The following is a 19,699-nucleotide window of genomic DNA, read 5'->3' as shown; positions in this document are numbered from 1 at the left end:
AGCTATTTAAACTGAAGAAAAAGAGGGGGAAAAATGAACCGGAAAGCATCAAAAACACACCAGAACGCGTAATAAAACGCATCAAAAACGCAATGGAATGTGTCAAAAACGTGCGTTTGGAACGCATCTAGACTGTGTTTCTACGGTGTAGACCAGACCTAAATACTCTTATTTTTTTTTATTATTTTTTACATTTTTTTTTATTTATTTATTTTTATTTATTTTAGATTTTTTTTTAATTTAATTTATTTATTTTTTATGTATTTAAATAAGAAACACATCATACTTACCTGCTCTGTTCAATGGTTTTGCATAGAGCAGCCCCAATCCCTGGCTCAGTCCTACCCAGGGGCAGACTGACTAATTGAGCATTCGGGCACAGCCCGAGGGCCCAGGGTCAGTAGGGGGCCCCAAGAAAGGCCCCTGGTACCTTTTTTTTTTTTTTTTTTTATAGGCTTTTTTGGGTGTGGTTTGAGTGTGGGCGAGGACACAGGGGCCCCATGATCCCATATTGCCCGGGGGCCCCATGAGTTGTCAGTCTGCCCCTGGTCCTACCCACTGCTCCCTCCTCATCAGCTCAATGGCTTCCACTGCTATGTCTGAGCTAATGAAGAAGGAAAGACCCAGGAGTGCTGCTATGCACATTGCTGGATCGAGATCAGGCTTAGGTAAGTGTTGGGGGGGGGGGGGGACTGGGGGGAGGAGCTGCACATTGAAGTTTTTTTACATTCATGCATAAAATACATGAAGGTTAAAAAAAACCTTAAGCCTTTAGAACCACTTTAAAGTGGAGCTCCACCCGAAAGGGGAAATTCCGCTTTACGCACTCCCCATGGAATTGGCACCTTTGGGGAGCGGGCACTTCCTTTTCTGCTTCCGCTTCCAATCGCCTAGAACAGGGGTGTCAAACTGGTGGCCCTCCAGCCGTTGTGGAACTATAAGTCCCATCATGCCTTTGCCTGTGGGAGTCATGCTTGTAACTGTCAGTCTTGCATTGGCGCATAGGACTTCCGCAACAGCTGGAGGGCCGCCAGTTTGACACCCGTGGCCTAGGCGATTGGAAGCAGAAGCTGTCCTTCCTCCCACCTCCCCGTAGTCTTCTGGGACAATTGACAGGTCCCAGAAGACTACGGAATCATTCAAGGCGCAGCAAAACTCACGCATGCGCAGTGGGCACCCAGCTGTGAAGCCCCAAGCTGTCACAGCTGGGTGCCCACACTTAAGATGCCGGCGCCGGGCAGCGAGGACGGTCGGTGAAACCAGCTGCAGTTAGTACACCACTGGATCGTGGCTTTTTTTTTTTTAAAAAAAAAAAGTCAGCAGCTACAGTTTTTGTAGCTGCTGACTTTTATTTTTTTTTTTTTTTAGCTTTGACTGGAGCTCCACTTTAAGGTTTATATTTTTAATCAGGTGCTGATACTTGGCGTGCTACACATGCCCTAAAAAACTTCATAGAAGTACACAGGGAGTTTGTAGTATGCCCTGTCCTCCTTCCTCACTGCCGTTCCCACTTTCACACTTGGCGGCAATTCCTGGCTGTCAAAGTGGCAGCCTGGAGTTGCTGTGGAAATACAACAGCAGTACTAGCTGCTGCTGTAAAAAAAGACCATCTGGCACAATGTTTATAAACATAGTTCTAACACGAGATCCAAAAAAACATGGTTTTAGTAATGAGGGGAGTGTGGCACCTGGGGCAAAATAACTAGCTGCTGTAAAAAAAAAAGATTATTATTATTATGCGGTATTTATATAGCGCCAACAGTTCGCTCAGCACTGTACATTATAATGGGAGACAATACATGTGACAGTACAGTAACAATACAATGCGATACATGAGGAGATCGAGGGCCCTACTCCTTGGAGCTTACAATCTAGGAGGGAGGGGATAGTGGTACGGGAGGAATAGCTGTGGGGGATGGAGTGGTAGGAAGAGTGGAGGAGGCTTCCCTGAAGAGGTGGGTTTTCAGGGTGCGCCTAAAGGAGAGGAGAGTAGGTGATAGTCTGATGGATTGGGGTAGGGAGTTCCATAGGATGGGTGATGCCCTGGAGAAGTCCTGGAGGTGGGCATGGGAGGAGGAGACCAGGGAACCAGAGAGAAGGAGGTCTTGTGATGAGCGGAGAGTGCGTTTTGGGTGGTATTTGGATATCAGGTCGGTGATGTAGTACGGGGCAGTATGGTGGGCAGCTTTGTACGTCAGTGTTAGGATTTTGAATTTGATCCGTTGGGTAATCGGAAGCCAGTGGAGGGATTGGCAGAGGGGGGTGGCGGAAACAGAGCTTTTGGTAAGGTGTATGTGTCTGGCTGCCGTTTTCAGGATCGACTGAAGCGGGGATAGCCAGCGGCGAGGCAGGCCAGTGAGGAGGGAGTTGCAGTAGTCGAGTCGTGATATGATGAGGGAGTGGATGAGTTGCTTTGTGGTTTCTGGGGTTAGGAATGGACGTATTTTGGCGATGTTGCGGAGGTGGAGTCTACATGAGTTAGTGATTGGACCTGGGGCTGGAAAGACAGATTGGAGTCTAGAATGACACCAAGTACTCTGGCTTGCGGGGTGGGACTGATGGTGGCATTGTTGGATGTGATGGAGAAGTCAGAGGGGGGTGCAGGCTGGGGGGAAAACTAGGAGCTCGGTTTTGGAAAGGTTCAGTTTAAGGAAGTGGAGCGACATCCAATCTGATATGTCATTCAGTAGGCTAGTGATTCGGGCGGAGACTGAAGGGGTGAGGCAAGGGGTCAAGAGATAGATATTGCATGTCGTTGGCATAGAGGTGGTAGTTGAAGCCGTGAGAGTGTATCAGTTGGCTAAGGGAGGAGGTGTAGATGGAGAAGAGAAGGGGCCCGAGGACAGAGCCTTGAAGGACCCCAACAGAGAGGGGGAGTGAGGTGGAGGTGGTAGCGTTATAGGTAACGCTGAAGGAGTATTGTGATAGGTAGGACAAGAGCGAGGAGAGAGAGGTAATCTGGCACAATGTTTATAAACATAGTTCTGACACAAGAGATCCAAAAAAAACTTTGTTTTAGTAATGAGGGGAGTGTGGCCCCTGGGGCAAAAGAAACAGCTAGTAATAATACCTAACAAAGGTTCTAAATACTTGCGAATGGTCTCCTTCACTTTATGAAGTGCATTTTGGCTGAATCTCAAATGACGGTCAGGAAGCTACGAGGAAATAGCCAGGATCTGTTTGTTTTTTTAATAATGCTTTATATTGTGTTTTTTTTTTTCTTTTTTGGTTGGGGTTGGTGGGTTAGGAAAATGTAAGGTCCACTTTAATGAGGCATCATTGCTGATTTACTAAAGGAGTTGAGAATCCTTACTCAAAAAATAATGTAAAAAGCATCTGCACAGGATTCAATATTCATACTGTATGGGAATTTGTTTTTCACACGACTGAGTAATTGAAGTTATAAGTCCCACAATTTTCTGAGTAATGATTATTGAAACCTAAGTTCAGGATATTACTTACCTGCAATGTGATGTGCCCCCTGGTTGCTGTGACCTCATTTAGCAGAAATCTTCCTCCTCCATGAACCACCCCCAACCCCCGCCAACGTAATCTTCCATACCCTCAATGCCCCTGCTGCCGTAATCTTCTAGTGTGGTGGTGGTTAACACAACGAAGGGGCTGTCATCGAGAGAGCCTAACTGTCCGTCTGTTCCGTCCAGCTCCTCCATTTTATAGAACCTGTTACAGCTACTATGAATCTAACAGGATCTATGAATGGAGGAGGCGAACCTCATCTGCTCATCCTCCATTCATAGATAATTTCTCATTCATAGAAGCTGTAGTACGGTAGTATGACTTCTACGAATGAAATACCTGGGTAGGAAGGGCGTCTGTAGTCAAGCACTCTTGATGAAAGCATGTGACACCTACTTAGTTTTATTACCCCCCCCCCCCCCCCCCCATGGATTACTGGGGTTAGTAGTAGGAAGATTTCTGTTAAACGAGGATGAGGTGTCTGAAATGGTGTGTGGGGTGAAGTCTCTTTCAAAATAATGGCCTTAGGCTTATTGGTGGCACCAGGGTCTTGTGTTCAGCCTGCATATGAAATCTGGTCTCAGTGTATTGATGAAATATAGATTTCAGGTTGACCTTGTAAATTTTCAGTCTATGTGAATTAAATTGTGTCTCTTGGGTTGGGTCTGTTAATAAAATCTAGTATTATGGTTTGTTGTGCTGCTAAAATAAAGGTGTTGGTCTGGGCTTGGTTATGGAATCTACATCTTTGGTTGGGCTTCTTGATGAAATGTGGTATTGTAGATGTTGATAGAGCAGTGCTCTCCGTTGGGTGTAATGATTAAATCGGAATCTTACTTGTTTTGATGATAAAACAGGAGTCTAGATTTGGTGCAGTTTTGAAATAGTGGTCTTAATTGAGTATGATGTTGAAATAGAAGTAACGTGTGTGGTGATGAAATAGGGGTACTGGTTGGTGTTTATATATGTATGGAACTGTGTAGCCACAGACCAATCAGGGTGCCCATGCTGACCCATGTCCACAGCCAAAAGCACCTACAATAGGCACATGACTTACCTGGGGAAGAGAGGGCACTAGGATGCAGAATGGGAAGAAGGAAAGCTGGTGGAGGCAGTGTGATGCTTTGGGCAATGTTCTGTTGGGAAACCATGGGTTCTGACATTCATGTGGATGTCACTTTGACATGTACCACCTACCTAAACATTGTTGCTGACCAAGCACACCCCCTTCATAAAAAAGTGATTCTCTGATGGCAATGGCTGCTTTCAGCGAGATAATGTGACCTGCCACACTGCAAAAATGGTTAAAAAATGGTTTGAGGAGCACAACAACGAGTTTGAGGTATTGACTTCAAATTCTCCAGATCTCAATCTATTCAGTATCTGCAGGATGTGCTGGAAAAACAAGTCCATTCCATGGAGGCCACACTTCGCATTTTATGGGACTTGAAAGGTTTGCTATTGACAGCTTGGTGCCAGATACCACAGCACACCTTCAGAGCTCCAATGGTGTCCATGTCCTAATGGGTCAGGTCTGTTTTTGGAGCCAAAAAGGGGACCTACTCAATATTATATGGGTGATCACAAAGCTATGGCAGATTAATGCAATCTCATAATAACATACAGTGAGGATTATCACACTATATGAAAAACATATAGCAGGGCTCTAGGAGAAGAGAAAGGCATTTTGGGTAAAAGATAACAGCAGATTATCACACTGTGGTCATCTGTGACACTAAACCAAACGCTTTCATGGAAACATGGAGCCAACCTGTAGAAAGAACCCTACCTCTGACTTTTCAAATTGATAGAGAAATATCCTTTTCAACCCTGTCACCATTTTTGTTGAGGGGCTTGTTCTGTCTCATCAATATTTTTTTTAAGAATTCTTGGGGGGTCTCCAGAACTGGACACTGTATTGTAAATGAGGTATAAGATCGATATAGAGAAATCAGGACCTCCTTCCTCCTGCTGGATCTCGATAGGGGAATCAGGACCTACTTCCTTCTGCTGGTGACCCCTCTAGTTATATCCAAAGATCTATATAGAGGAATCAGGACCTCCTTCCTCCTGCTGGTGATCCTCTAGTGATACCTAAAAACTATATAGGGGAATCAGGACCTCCTTCCTCTTGCTGGTGATCCTCTAGTGATACCTAAAGATCCCTATAGTGGTAACTAAAGATCCATAAAGAGGAAATTTGACCTGCTTTCTCCTGCTGGTGATCTCTCTAGTGATAACTAAAGAATTATGTAGTGGAATCAAGACCTCATTCCTCCTGCTGGTGATCCCTCTAGTGATATAAAGATCTATATAGGGGAATCTGGACTTCCTTTCTCCTGCTGATGGTCAACTTAGTGATGAACCCCACCAATCTATTTTCTTTTTCCTATCCTGCCCATTCTTTTTTAATTGTTTTCTTCCTGTCATTGATGTACCTAAAAAGGATTCATCTTCTTTCTTATTGGATTCAGCCATTCCTTCTTTCTGTGCTTTGGCAGCACTGATTATGTGTTTGGCCTCCTTTTGCCATTTCTTTTTTTTTTATACTTCTCTTCTATACTTCCTTGTATCTCTTATATGCTGATTTTTTTACTCCTTTTACTTATCTCTGTAGTGAACCATATTTGCTTTTTATTCTCTCTACTCTTACTAGTTTGACATTTAGGCTGCCCATAGATGGATCGAAATTCGGTCAGTTCAGCAGGGACTAGCCAAATTTCAGTCCATCTATGGCTGTTCCTGCTGGACAGAAGTTGATCCTAATGATTGACTTCTGTTGAACGGGAATGTTGGAGAACTTTTGTCTTGCAGCCAATAATTGTATTACGATAGTGGCGGTGTCCTGTTGTCAGAAAACAATGGCACACGGGGAGGATTTCTGTATCCATCTCACCCGTGTGAATGGGGAATATGTTCATATGGTTTTTTTGTTTGTTGTTTTTTTTTTTCAATCTGCCAATGGATGATCAAAAAAAAAAAAGAAGAACCATCTATGACCAGTGCTAATCTAGTTGCTTCCAAGATGGTAGGCTTCAATAATGCCCACTGATATTGACTCCTGCCATTTTACTCCAATTTCTTTATTCAGTTTTTAGAAATTCACCCATTTCAGCAAAATGTGTCCTTTTGAAATCGAATACCTTTGCTTTTGAATTTGATTGATCAGTTTCCGTTCTTCTCCAAAGACATTGGGATAACCAGAACCCAAATTTGCTCCCATTCAAAATCAATGGTGAGTGAAGTAAATGAAGTTCTTTTTCCTCCAGTGAAGTACTGGAGTAAAGGATAGTAAAGTCAGTCCAAAGAACTCTGTTATCTTTATCATGCAGTACAGGACACAGGAATCAGTTCATGGACTGTGGGTTTTATATCACTACCATCAGGTGGCAAAAGTCTTCTCCTGGGTCCACTCCCTAGGATACCCATATAACCCCATGTGAGGCATAGTGCAGAAAAAGTGTGCTGTTGTGGCCTGGTGCTCTTTATCAGAGTGGTGTCCTTATCCCAGAGTGGTACTAGGAGAATTTCAAGGACACCACTCCCAAGAGACGCTTGACACCACAGGCTCTCTGCCTCCCCAACCCCTAGGCCAAACAAGGCAGCACTTCTTAAATGAGGAAACACTGGGCCCCTCGAATCCTCCACACTAGGGAAGTAGTGCCAACACCTACTTTACATGGTGGGTGCTCAATTTGAGTTCCTTATCATGAGGAAGGTCCCTCAGGAGACCCCCATCATACCAGCAGGGCTACATCACCAGAATGATTGTGAAGCACCCCTACTGGACGCTAAGCACAGATAATACACTTGATCTTAGCCAAAGGGCCATATGCCTGTTTCAGGCCAACATCAGTGCAGTTTATGGAAATCATGGCTTCTATAGGCTCAGTAATAGCATGCAATACCAAGCAAAGCTAGCAGGCTATTAGAGTGCGTTAAACAGGGATTTACTCGGGAGAAAAAAACTATAAATCTGCCGCTTCACAAATCTCTGGTCTGGCCACATCTTGAGTTTGCGACCCAGTTCTGGTCACCAGTCCTAAGGAAGAATGTGCTGGAACTGGAGAGAGTCCAGAGAAGGGATACAAAACTAATAAGGAGGCTGGAGGACCTCAGTCATGAGGAACGACTAAAAACATTAAATGTATTCTCCCTGGAGAAGAGAAGCTTGAAAGGAGATATGATAGCGATATATACAAATACCTCAGAGGTGATTCTAGCATTGGGAGGAAGGTATTCAGCCTCAGGTTGCTTAAAATGGCCACTCAGTGAAGTTAGACAAGAAGCAGTTTAACCTTAACCACCTCCCATCCGGCCGTTGTATATAAACGGCTGGATGGTGGCAGTGCAGGGGCTGGTGGACGTTTATAAATGGCCTTCCCGCCCCCTGCTTGTGCGCGCTCCCAGAGAGCGCGCAGCACCGCAATCCGGTGCCCGCTGTGTCCTCTGGACACAGTGGAAACCCGATCATTGTATGGGACCTCTGTGTGAGGTCCCGATCATGTGATCACTGATTGGCCAATCAGTGATCACATGCAGAGTAGTAAGCAAGATGTCACTTCTGACATCATTGCTTACTACGTGTGAAATCTGTGAATGATCACAGAGGTCACATGGTACAAGGCCATTCACAACAGTCCTGTACCATGTGACAAGCTGTGACCAATCACAGCTCACACAGTAGTTCTCAATGGCTACAAAAATGCAGCCAGAGAGAAGGAGAAATTATTGCTTTTACAGCCTTTATGGGTGTAAAAGCAATCAGTGTAAAAAAAAAAAATCTTCATCACCCCCCACAAGTAGTACAGTGTCACCATGGTGACACTGTACTGCTAGGGTGACAGTATGTAAAAAAAAAAAAAATCTTCATCACCCCCCACAAGTAGTACAGTGTCACCATGGTGACACTGTACTGCTAGGATGACAGTATGTAAAAAAAAAAAACACATTAATAATAATATAAAAAAATAAAAATGTTTAAAAATTATAATTGTTGGTTATAAACTAATTTGGGTTATTTATTTTTTTTTACTAAAGATTACAGAATACATTTTGGCCAAGATTTATGATGAAATACTATTTATTTGCAAAATTTTATAAGAAAAACACTTTTTGTTCAAAATTTTTTGACTTTTTCATTTACATATCAAAAAAAATAAAAATCCCAGTGGTGAATAAATGCCACCAAAATAAAGCTTTATCTGTCTCAAAAATGCTAAAAAAATTAATATGGGTACAGTGTTGCATGACCGCGCAATTGTCATTCAAAGTGTGATCGCACTGAAAGTTGAAAATTTGCTGGGCAGGAAGGGGGTGAAAGTGTCCAGACTTGAAGCGGTTAAACTGCATAGGAGGTTCTTTACTGCCAACATGGCAAGGATGTGGAACTCCCTTCCACAGTTGGTGACAGCGGGGATTATCAAACATTTTAAAAACCTTAGGTGGGCATCTTCGTGAACGCAATATACAGGGGTATGGGAAATGGTGTTAACATAAACACACACCCACATGGGTTCAACTGGATGGACTCATGTCTTTATTCCACTTTACCAACTATGTAACTATACATAGCAAAAAAAAATAAAAATCCCAGTGGTGAATAAATACCACCAAAAAAGATAACAGAATACATTTTGGCCAAGATTTATGATGAAATATTATTTATTTGCAACATTTTATAAGAAAAACACTTTTTTTTCAAACTTTTTGGACTTTTTCATTTACATAGCAAAAAAAAATAAAAATCCCAGTGGTGAATAAATACCACCAAAATAAAGCTTTATCTGTCTCAAAAAATGCTAAAAAATTCATATGGGTACAGTGTTGCATGACCACGCAATTGTCATTCAAAGTGTGATCGCACTGAAAGTTGAAAATTGGCCTGGGCAGGAAGGGGGTGAAAGTGTCCGGACTTGAAGCGGTTAAACTGCATAGGAGGTTCTTTACTGCCAACGTGGCAAGGATGTAGAACTCCCTTCCACAGTTGGTGACAGCAGGGATTATCAAACATTTTAAAAACCTTAGGTGGGCATCTTAGTGAACGCAATATACAGGGGTATGGGAAATGATGTTAACATAAACACACACCTACACGGGTTCAACTGGATGGACTATGTAACTATACAGTAGGGTTTGGGCACCAACTAGAGATTATGACCATACAGGCTATGGTGAAAAGTGACTAAAGGAAATCAGAAAGCCCTCCAACCCAATCAGTGTGTAGCACAGTACAAGCCTTCTTCACACGGAAGGTATTCACATATCCCCTTCAGTTATACAGTTTATTCCAATAGTAAGATGACACATGTGAATACCTTCTTCCTAAGGATTTACTGATTTGAACTTTACGGTAGAGTGATGTAGTGGATATTTATATTGTGTCTTGGTAATTGTTGTTTTGTAAAGCCTTCACCATCGTTATTCTTTCAGTTGTAGTACCAGTTGTGTAATTAGCCGATCTCCCGGGAAAATCGACAGACGTGCTTCTCACATCTTTTTCCCAGGCGGTCTGTTCTACTGAGCTCAACAAATCGTATATCCATCATTACCAGCTATTTATACATATAACAGCAGACATGACGCCCGCGGTACTGCGTTGCGTCTCGACTTTTAAAAGTTTGTGCTGTTATTATGTGTTCTTTTATTCTTATTTCCTTTTGTATTGTTAAGGGGATTCGGTTATTTTTGCTGTTTTTACTGCTTTTCTTTTACACCAACATCTACAGTTCTGACCTGGACAGATAAATCCATACATTTGTGTTCTGATGATGGGGGGTATTTATTTTAATAAGGTAGAACATTGTACTAGGGATGCACCGAAATTTCGGTGGCCGAAACGTGTTGGCCAAAAACGCCCCTTTCGGCCGAAATGAAAAAAAAAGCACCGATAGAAGTGCTGAAAAAACCCCGCCTGCCGTTGCCACCACCCCTTGCAGCCACCCACCCAACGGCTGCCGCTCAGTAGTTCAGCCTTACTTGAAAAACCATCGATCCCAATGCTGGGCATAGAGATGAGTGAAAGAAAGATGGTCTCCACTCATTTCTATGCCCTTGGAGGACTGGAACGATGTCACTTCCCATTCCAGCCATTTTTTTTTTTTTTTTTTTTTTTTTTAAAGCACTAGATCAATGCTTTTTTTTTTTTTTTTTTCATCTAATGCTTTACATTGCAGAGGAGAGATGTGAGGTCTTATTGACCCCATATATCTCCATAAAGAGGACCTGTTACTAATTATTTCTATCACAAGGGATGCATGCATTTCTTGTGATAAGAATAAAAGTGATTACAATTTTTTTTAAAAGGAACAGTGAAAAAAAAAAAAAAACAACATTAAATACATTTCTTAAAAAAAAGTTTCAAGTGCCCCCCCCACACTCGCACGTAGTGTTGAACGCATACATAGGCCACGCCCACATATGTAAATGTGTTCAAGCCACACATGTGAAGTATCCCCACGAACGTCGGAACAAGAGCAATAATTCTTGCACTAGACCTCCTTTGTAACTTTACACTACTAACCTGTAGAAATTTTTAAAGCATCACCCATGGAGATTTTTAAGTACCGCAGTTGCACGCCATTCCATGAACGTGTGCAATTTTAAAGCGTGACAAGTTAGGTATCTATTTACTCGCCGTAATATCCTCTTTCATATTTTACAAAAAAAATTGGGGTATGTATTGTTTTTTCTAATCAAAGTGTATTTTTTTCCAAAAAATATGTATTCATTGTTAAAAACTGCACATTTTGGTTTTCGGACAAGTGCATTTTCGAATTTTCGGTTTTAGCACCAGAATTTGAATTTCGGCACCAGAATTTTAATTTCGGTGCACCACTGCTGATGTCACGGTCTCTGCACCACAGGAGCTTACACTCTGCTATTTTTATTATGCATTTATGTTATTAAGCTCGGCATGTTCTGCAGTTCTGTATAGAGTCTCTTCAACAAAAGAGCTTACACTCTAATATCCCACCACAGTCACACGCTATTATTATTATACATTTAATTTAGCTCTAACATGTACCTCAGTGCTGTACAGAGAACACTGAGCCAATCACATCAATCTCTAGACCAAAGAAGCTTACAATCTAATGTCCTTCCACAGACACACTATTATATATTTACAGTGCATTCATAATGTATTCAGACCCCCTTCACTTTCTTTCAATTGTTGGTATGTTCCAAGTCGATATGTGTAGCATGGTGGCGCCGCACCAAGCTGGAGCTCAATAGTCACCTCAGCAGTATGAAGGGGGAGCGGTGTCCACAATGGTCTTGCAAATGTAATGTAGAAAATGATGCCGCTCTAACCGCACGTGGAATCTAGTATTAAGATGGCCTCAGCCATCACGCCGGCCATGCCTGCTAACGCGTTTCACCCCACCCACCGTGGCTTGGTCACAGAAGAGTGAGAGACAGTAGGCGCTACGCGTTTCACCACGTCCACTGGGGCTTGGTCACAGAAGAGTGAGAGACAGTAGGCGCCATGTGTTTCACCCTGCCCACCGTGGCTTGGTCACAGAGGAGTGAGAGACAGTAGGCGCCATGTGTTTCACCCCGCCCTGCCCACCGGGGCTTGGTCACAGAGGAGTGAGAGACGATAGGTGCCACACGTTTCACCCTACCCCGCCCCGCCCACTGGGGCTTGGTCACAGAAGAGTGAGAGGCAGTAGGCGCCATGTGTTTCACCCCGCCCTGCCCACCGGGGCTTGGTCACAGAGGAGTGAGAGACAGTAGGCACCACGCATTTCACCCCACTCTGCCCACCGGGTCTTGGTCACAGAATCACAGAAGAGTGAGAGACAGTAGGTGTCATGCATTTCACCCCGCCCCGCCCACCAGGGCTTGGTCACAGAGGAGTGAGAGACAATAGGCGCCAGGCATTACAAATGCATGATCAGCTGTGAAGTGAGTGAAAATTCACAGGTGTGTGCTGATGAGAAAAATAATGAATGTAACAGATGATAATAAGTGAAAACAATGAGAAAAGAAAAAAAGGAAATAGAAAAAAGGAGACCCAAACAAGAGGTATAAGATATACATTTTTTTGCAAAAATAATCTTAAAAACCGTAAGAAGAAAAAAGGAAGATAGAAAAAGAAAAATGATGATGAGAAATGAGTGATAAAAACCAAGTAAAAATGCGTTTCACCCCGCCCCGCCCACTGAGGCTTGGCCATAGAGGAATGAGAGACAATAGGCACTAGGCATTAGAAATGCATCATCAGCCATGAGGTGTGTGAAAATTCACAGGTGTGTGCTGATGAGAAAGATAATGAATGTAACAGATGATAATGGGTGAAAACAATGAGAAAAGAAAAAAAGGAGACACAAATAAGTATAAGATATAAATGTTTTTGCAAAAATAATTTTAAAAACCGTAAGAAGAAAAATAAAATGGAGAAGAAAAAAGGAAGATAGAAAAAGAAAAATGATGATGAGAAATGAGTGATAAAAACCAAGTAAAAATGCGTTTCACCCCGCCCCACCCCGCCCACCGGGGCTTGGTCATAGAGGAGTGAGAGACAATAGGCACTAGGCATTATAAATGCATCATCAGCCATGAGGTGAGTGAAAATTCGCAGTTGTGTGCTGATGAGAAAGATAATGAATGTAACAGATGGTAATAGGTGAAAAGAAAAAAAGGGAAAGAGAAAAAAGTAGACACAAAAAAGAAGTGCAAGATATAAATTTTATTTCAAAAATTATCTTAAAAACAGTAAGAAGAAAAATAAAATAAGAAGCAAAAAGGAAGATAGAAAAAGAAAAATGATGATGAGAAATGAGTGATAAAAAAACAAGTAAAAAAATGAATATTGGATAAAAAATAAGATATATCGGTGAATATAAACATGAAAATGAAGTGAAAATTAATGTGGTGTGCATAAAGATTGAAAAACATAAGTGATGATGCAAATATTTCAGTGAAAAAGTGTACAGTATATGTGAAAAAAGAAGACTGTGTAGATATGTGAAAAATGCGTGAAAAAAATTTTGGTATGTTGCAGTCTGATACTACAGATGTTTAAATTCATTTTTTTTCTCATTAATCTACACTCCGTACCCTATAATGTAAAAGTGAAAACAGAAATTTAGAAATGTTTGCAAATTTGTGAAAAAAGAAAAACTGAAATATCACATTGGCCTTAATATTTCAGACCCTTTGCAACAACACTTGAAATTTTATCTCAGGTATTTTCCATTTCTCTTAATTATTGCTGAGATGTTTCTACACCTGGATTGGAGCCCTCCTGTGGTAAATAAAATTGATTGGACTTTATTTGGAAAAGAACACACCTCTCTATATAAGGCCTCACAGCTGACAATTCATACCGTATCAGAGCAAAATCCATGAGGTTAAAGGAACTGCCTGCAGAGCTCAGAGACCGGATTATAGCAAGGCACAGATCTGGGAAAGGCTACAAAAAAGGTTTTGGTGCACTGAAGGTTCCTAAGAGCACAGTGGTCTCCATAATTCTCAAATGGAGCTGGTCACCTGGCCAAACTGACCAATTTGGGGAGTAGAGCCTTAGTAAGAGATGTGACCAAGATGGTCACTCTGACTGAGCTCCAGAAATCCTGAGTGGAGATGGGACAAAGTTCCAGAAGGACAACCTGTAGCCCTCCACTGATCTGGGCTTTATGTCAGCATGGCTAGACAAAGACTCTCAACACTTGAAAGCCTGCTTGGTGTTTGCAAAAGCTTTTTTATTATTATTGGTATCTTCTGGTCAGGGACGGACTGACAACTCATGGGGCCCCCGTGTCCTTGTCCAAACTCAAAAAAGCCTATGAAAAAGGTACCAGGGGCATCTCATGGGGCCCCCTACTGACCCCGGGCCTTCGGGCAGTGCCTGAGTTTCCAGATGGTCAGTCCACCCCTGCTTCTGGTGCATTATTCCACTGACCTATATTGCAGTGCTGTACAGAGAACCTTGAGCCAGTCACATCAGCCTCTGACCAGAGGAGCTTACATTCTCATATCCTCACCTCTCAACCACACACCACAAGCTTTGATCTACTGCTGGAACCATGGGAAAAATTCTGAACTTCCTGGTGTTGAAGCACACATGATCACCCCCCCCCCTCCCCAACATCCACTATTCAGTGGTCTGGGTTGCTCTGTGACATCGGGACAGGTGTGGGGTGATCACATTTGCCCCAGAACTGGGAAGTTCAGAATTAACCACATGGTTCCAGCAGTGGAGGCAAGCGGTTGTAGAGACCGGGGTCCTGCGTGTTGAGCCTTACGCAAATACCAACTTTTAGATAAACCATATTTGCATTGGAATTGGGAAGCCCTATCAGCAGACCATGGCAGTGATAGACTTCAGGTAAGAGCTGCCATTTTCTGGTTTGCCTTGTTTCTTCGTCGGTTGGATTTTGAACTTCACATGAACAGTATTTGGTAGTTTGTATGGGTTTTATCTTTTATTTTTTTTTTTTGGACATTACAGCTCTCTGTGTATACATAGTGCACATAGTCCATTCATACTGTTTGTTGGTGTTTGCAGGACAGCTGACATCACACACCATGAAACCCGAAGATGACTACACCAAGGCACCAATGAGAAGCCAAGGGTCTGAGAGTACCGGGGCCATCGCTAGAGGTGAGTGCAGATTACCTATAACCCGTAAGGGGGATCTAATGCAAACAGAAATAAAACCTCTACAGGTTGAGACCTCCAACTATCCTAAGCTTGAGTTTAATCATTTGTGTAGCTCTGACATATTCCACGGGGTAGCTTACACTCTATTGCCCCCCCCCACAGTCACACACTATTATTATTATATATTTATATAGCTCTAACATGTACTGCAGTGCTGTACAGAGAACACTTAGCTATTCACATTAGTCTCTGCACCAGAGGAGCTTACACTCTAATGTCCCCACCCCCACCCACAGTCACACACTATTATTATACATTTATATTGCTCTCACATGTTCCATAGTGCTGTACAGAGAACACTTAGCTATTCACATCAGTCCCTGTACCAGAGGAGCTTACACTCTAATGCCCCCCCACAGTCACACACTATTATTATTCTACATTTATATAGTTCTGGTATATTCATCAATAATGTACAGAGAACACTTAGCTATTCACATCGGTCTCTGCACCAGAGGAGCTTACACTCTAATGCCCCCCCCCCACACAGTCACACACTATTACTATTCTACATTTATATAGTTCTGGTATATTCATCAATACTGAACAGAGAACACACAGCCATTCACGTTAGTCTCTGCACCAGAGGAGCTTACACTCTAATGCCCCCCCCCCCCCCCACAGTCACACACTATTACTATTCTACATTTATATAGCTCTGGTATATTCATCAATACTGTACAGAGAACACTGAGCCATTAAATTTAGTCTCTGCACCAGAGGAGCTTACACTCTAATGTCCCCCCACAGCCAGGCACTATCATTTTAATTTTTTTTTATGCATCAGGTAATTTTTATTGAAATGAGTCTGTCTATTTTACAACACAAAACAAAACAACGGTGCTCATTGGGCGATTTTACAAAGAAACAAAAACAAACGATCCTAAAAACATATTTAGAGAAAAAGTGGCGCCATAAACATAAATACACTGCAGACAGTGTAGAACCGTGAACACAATAGCTCAAATATGGAATAGTTGGCATCAGGCATACGAAATCAATAAGTACTGTGGAATGAAACATTCAATTTACTAGATCCAGGAGAAGTCCTTTAACCCCTCGCCTACCGGGCACTTTCACCCCCTTCCTGCCCAGGCCAATTATCAGCTTTTAGTGCTGGCGCACATTGAATGACAATTGCACGGTCATGCAACACTGTATACATATTTTTATTATGTTTTTTTAAGACCGATAAAGCTTTCTTTTGGTGGTATTTAATCACCGCTGGGGATTTTATTTTTTGCTAAACAAAGAAAAAAAAGACAGAAAATTTTGAAAACGAAATAGTTTTTCTTTGCTTTTGTTATAAAATGTTTCTTCTTCACTAATGCGCGCTGATGAGGCTGCAATGATGGGCACTGATTAGGTAGCACTGATGAGGCTGCACTGATAGGTGGCACTGGTAAGGCTGCACTGATGGGCACTGATATGTGGCACTAATGAGGCTGCACTGATGGGCACTGATAGGTGGCACTGATGAAGCTGCACTGATGGGCACTGATAGGTGGCACTGATGAAGCTACACTGATGGGCACTGATAGGTGGCACTGGTGAAGCTACACTGATGGGCACTGATAGGTGACACTGATGATGCTACACTTATGGGCACTGATAGGTGACACTGATGATGCTACACTTATGGGCACTGATAGGTGGCACTGATGAGAACTAATAGGTGGCACTGATGGGCACTGATAGGTGGCACTGATGAGGCTACACTGATGGGTACTGATAGGTGGCACTGATGGGCACTGATAGGTGGCACTGATGAGGCTACACTGATGGGTACTGATAGGTGGCACTGATGAGGCTACACTGATGGGTACTGATAGGTGGCACTGATGGGCACTGATAGGTTACACTGATGGGCACTGATAGGTGGCACTGATGAGGCTACACTGATGGGTACTGATAGGTGGCACTGATGAGGCTACACTGATGGGCACTGATAGGTTACACTGATGGGCACTGATAGGTGGCACTGATGAGGCTACACTGATGGGTACTGATAGGTGGCACTGATGGGTACTGATAGGTGGCACTGATGAGGCTACACTGATGGGCACTGATAGGTGGCACTGATGAGGCTACACTGATGGGCACTGATAGGTGGCACTGATGAGGCTACACTGATGGGCACTGATATGTGGCACTGATGAGGCTACATTGATGGGTACTGATAGGTGGCACTGATGAGGCTACACTAATGATCAGTGTAAACAATGTCCTGACAGGCCTGCCTGTTAACAGCTCTCCTTTCCTCCCACAGACACTGTGTGGTATGAAAGGAATACTGATAACCGTCAATCTGTTTACATGTGATCAGTTGTAATTGGCCCTTTACACCGATCTGTGATCAACTGTGTCCAAAGGATACAGCGGTCACAGAGCTCTACCAATGTACACTGCCGAAGTCACATGGGGGGCGGGGTTATGAGAGGACATCTATTGATGCCCTTCCAGAACTGGGCGACCTTGCTGTAGCCTCTTTCGACTGTAGCAATGTCGGCAAGTGGTTGATCGGTTGGGGTCACTGAGGAAATGTTTCTGTAGATGATAACCATGGTTCCCCACTATTCATTTTATTATTAATATTTTACATTTTTATAGCTCTAACATATACCATACTGCTGTACAAAGAACACTGAGCCAATCACACCAGTCTCTGTACCAGAGGAGCTTACACTCTTTCCTCAGCCAGGGCATTGAAAATGGGTCGTGGATGGGTGTTCCAGCATGACAATGACCCAAAACACACGGCCAAGACAACAAAGGAGTGGCTCAAGAAGAAGCACATTAAGGTCCTGGAGTGGCCTAGCCAGTCTCTAGACCTTAATCTGATTGAAAATCTGTGGAGGGAGCTGAAAGTTCAAGTTGCCCAATGTCAGTCACCAAACCTTAATGACTTGGAGAGGATCTGCCAAGAGGAGTGGGCCAAAATCCCTCCTGAGATGTGTGCAAACCTGGTGGCCAACTACAGGAAACATCTGACCTCTGTGATTGCCAACAAGGGATTTGCCACCAAGTACTAAGTCATGTTTTGTGAAGGGGATCAAATACTTATTTCCCTCATGAACATGCAGATCAGTGCATCATTTGTTAGACATGCATTTCTTTTGAATGTTTTGTTGCTATTCTGTCTCTCAGTGTTACAAAGAAACGATCAGTCTAAAAATCGAATGTTCGGTGTATTGTGAGTGAGCAAACATTCAAAATCAGCGGGGGATCCAATACTTATTTCCTTCACTGTACTAGCTTTTTAGGGCACTGGGTAAGTAGCGATGGAATCTTGGGATTATCCTATTGGTGTTGCTATCCAGTAGTGTTGCAGTGGTGTTTGAAGAGGCTGTCTGGATTCAGAACTGGCACACACTAGACCAGCCTTTCTTAACCTTTTCCACACAGAGGAACACTTGAAATAACTTTCTGATCTCAGGGAACCCCTGCTGAACATTACTATATCTACAACTCATGATACATTAGTGTGACGGTCAGTGGAAAGAATGCTCCTCACACTTGTCATCATTGGAAAGAACAACCCCCTTACAGGTAGCTAAAAAGATCAATGATGACAGTGGAAACTTACCGAGAGGAAGAAATTTCTCCTTGCTCTAGGGAGCTCTGGAGGAGACCTGGTTGAGAAACCCTACACTAGAGGATTTCCACTGTTTCCTTGGTTTGTTTTCCAGCTAAATGGTTATGGGATTGAAACACCACATCATGAGTTAATGGTCCAGATAAAAATTTATATTAAAGACTATAATAAATGTGCAATGTGTTTTGGGGGCTAGAATTAGCCCCCTTTCATCGCGGTTCAAAGGACTGGATTAGGGACACAACGTACAGTGGGGATCGAAAGTTTGGGCACCCCAGCTAAAAATTTGTATTAATGTGCATAAAGAAGCCAAGGAAAGATGGAAAAATCTCCAAAAGGCATCAAATTACAGATTAGACATTCTTATAATATGTCAACAAAAGTTAGATTTTATTTCTATCATTTACACTTTCAAAATAACAGAACACAAAAAAATGGCATCTGCAAAAGTTTGGGCACCCTGCAGAATTTATAGCATGCACTGCCCCCTTTGCAAAGCTGAGACCTGCCAGTGTCATGGATTGTTCTCAATCATCGTCTGGGAAGACCAGGTGATGTCAATCTCAAAGGTTTTAAATGCCCAGACTCATCTGACCTTGCCCCAACAATCAGCACCATAGGTTCTTCTAAGCAGTTGTCTAGAAAACTGAAACTGAAAATAGTTGACGCTCACAAAGCTGGAGAAGGCTATAAGAAGATAGCAAAGCGTTTTCAGATGTCAGTATCCTCTGTTCGGAATGTAATTAAGAAATGGCAGTCATCAGGAACAGTGGAAGTTAAAGCAAGATCTGGAAGACCAAGAAAAATATAAGACAGAACAGCTCGCAGGATTGTGAGAAAAACAATTCAAAACCCACATTTGACTGCACGATCCCTCCAGAAAGATCTGGCAGACACTGGAGTTGTGGTACACTATTCCACTATAAAGAGATACTTGTACAAATATGGTCTTCATG

General features: G+C 42.7%; 1 protein-coding gene across 3 annotated transcripts in view; it reads left to right on the top strand.

The window, feature by feature from the left end:
* LOC149432262 (uncharacterized) overlaps window positions 1-19,699 on the top strand; it is a 93,683-nt gene that overhangs the window by 56,382 nt on the left and 17,602 nt on the right. For all 3 annotated transcript variants that reach the window (XM_089665310.1, XM_089665308.1, XM_089665309.1), the window contains one exon: window positions 14,993-15,088. In XM_089665310.1, the coding sequence (XP_089521436.1) occupies window positions 14,993-15,088 (96 nt within the window). The remainder of the gene's footprint in view (window positions 1-14,992; window positions 15,089-19,699) is intronic.

This window comes from Staurois parvus, unplaced genomic scaffold (assembly GCF_062004578.1).
Source record: "Staurois parvus isolate SC_StPar_1 unplaced genomic scaffold, SC_StPar_1.0 ptg002181l, whole genome shotgun sequence".
NCBI classification, from domain to species: Eukaryota; Metazoa; Chordata; class Amphibia; order Anura; family Ranidae; genus Staurois; species Staurois parvus.
This window is presented reverse-complemented; position numbering and strand designations above follow the sequence as displayed.